The sequence below is a fragment of the Sinocyclocheilus grahami genome, unplaced genomic scaffold (genome assembly GCF_001515645.1).
Source record: "Sinocyclocheilus grahami isolate Dianchi unplaced genomic scaffold, SAMN03320097.WGS_v1.1 scaffold11153.1, whole genome shotgun sequence".
Classification (NCBI taxonomy): Eukaryota; Metazoa; Chordata; class Actinopteri; order Cypriniformes; family Cyprinidae; genus Sinocyclocheilus; species Sinocyclocheilus grahami.
This window is the reverse complement of record NW_015513655.1, coordinates 1-1,565: the sequence shown is the minus strand read 5'-3', so window position 1 is coordinate 1,565 and position 1,565 is coordinate 1. Positions and strand designations below refer to the sequence as shown.

At 35.3% G+C, this 1,565-nt stretch overlaps 1 protein-coding gene across 1 annotated transcript; it reads left to right on the top strand.

Moving 5' to 3' along the window:
• Nucleotides 1–125: 125 nt before the first annotated feature.
• Nucleotides 126–1,425, top strand: LOC107578618 (uncharacterized; the record flags this gene model as incomplete). Its single annotated transcript, XM_016264561.1, has 4 exons — nt 126–222; nt 516–858; nt 955–1,074; nt 1,289–1,425. Coding segments are annotated over 4 exons (697 nt in total), but the record flags the coding sequence as incomplete, so codon positions are not given.
• Between the last annotated feature and the right edge of the window lie 140 nt (nt 1,426–1,565).

Sequence of the window (1,565 nt, the reverse complement as noted above, 5' to 3'; positions counted from 1 at the left end):
TCTGTCTGTCTGTCTGTCTGTCCGTCCATCCGTCCATCCGTCCATCCATCCATCTATCTATCTCTATCTTCAACTGTGTGACTATCTGGCTGTCTGTTCATTCATCTATATCTGAATTTTTTCAGCAAGGGAGATAAAGTTATAATGATAAACAACACAGATGTAGAGGATTTGACTCCACAGGCATTTGCTGAGCTGCTGGTTGAGGAGTCCCCCTTACTTGTGAGTTTTGTATTTATTGACACACACTAATGCACTCGTATGCACTTACTTACTCAGTTCAATGAAATGTAAGAGAGAAGTGAAACTGAAGTTTTCACAGGGGCTTTTTTGCCTAGTCAGGAAACTTTGATTGATCACATGGACATGTGTGTGGGTGTTTAAAACATTAAATTCCAGAGATTACATCATCATGGTTTGTTTTTGATTAACTGCTTGAGGAGTAAAACATCTGCCTGAGCTAGTGTGATTTGATTTACATCAACTGTGCTGAGGTCTTAAATCTCCTCTCTTAGACCATACATCATTCGCCCAAAAGGAAAACCGAAGAATGTGAATCTGAGGAAATCAATGTGCGTAAAAAGGAGCCGACAGTCATGAGATTCAGCGTGATGATGGTAAGAGAGGAAGATCTGGAAGCCACTGGAGTTCAACCATCGCCAGAGTGGGAAGACAAGGACATTGAGGATGACTGTTTCAGTAAAGACAATCTTCTGCTTGTCTCCATGGCTGAGACAAGCTTCAGTGTGATCGTTGCTCGGGGCTGTGATCCTGACAGCCCTTGCAACAGCTGTGGAGGGATGAATTGCCAATTTAATGAAGTTGTTGTCCTGCCTGCGACAGCTGAGATTACCTTTAGTAAGAAACAAATGTTGCATTCGTTGACAATACAATTCAAGTTCTTAAATGTTATAACTGATGTCCATAAAATTTATTTTTCCTCTGTTTTGTCAGATTCTTCAAGGATTTTGATGCAGATTAGAGAGCAAAAGAATTTGTTCATTAAGAGTTTCTTGATGGAAAAGTATGTCACCCCAGAGAATCAGCATATGCTTTTGAAAGACACTATGTCAGGTTGGTAATAAATATAAAATGTAACAATACTATACAATAAAGTTTATATATATATGTATATATTAATTATATAATAATATAATTTTGTAAATACTTTTTTGCAATCAAATGAAAAGTTTATTTAGAAGTAAATTAAATAACTGAACTATCATTCTTTGTTTTGATTTGATTCAAGTACATTTTGAAATATATTTTGCAATACTTTTTGTTTCAGCAAAAATCACCCTCTACTATTATACTATCACCATGGGCTGTGAAGGTGTTCCTGTTGTACTGAACTTCAGTGGCACAGAAAACTTCTTCTGCTGTACCACCAAACAAGGTGACGATAAGAAGATTTTGACAGTCATGGTAAGTTTATTTTTATTTTATTTATTTGTTTTTTGTTATTTGTTATGCATCTTGGCGCCTAAATTTAAAGGAATGTACTTTTTATACTTTTTTTGGAACACTTTTTTATGTCTTTTATTATTATTATTATTATTATTATT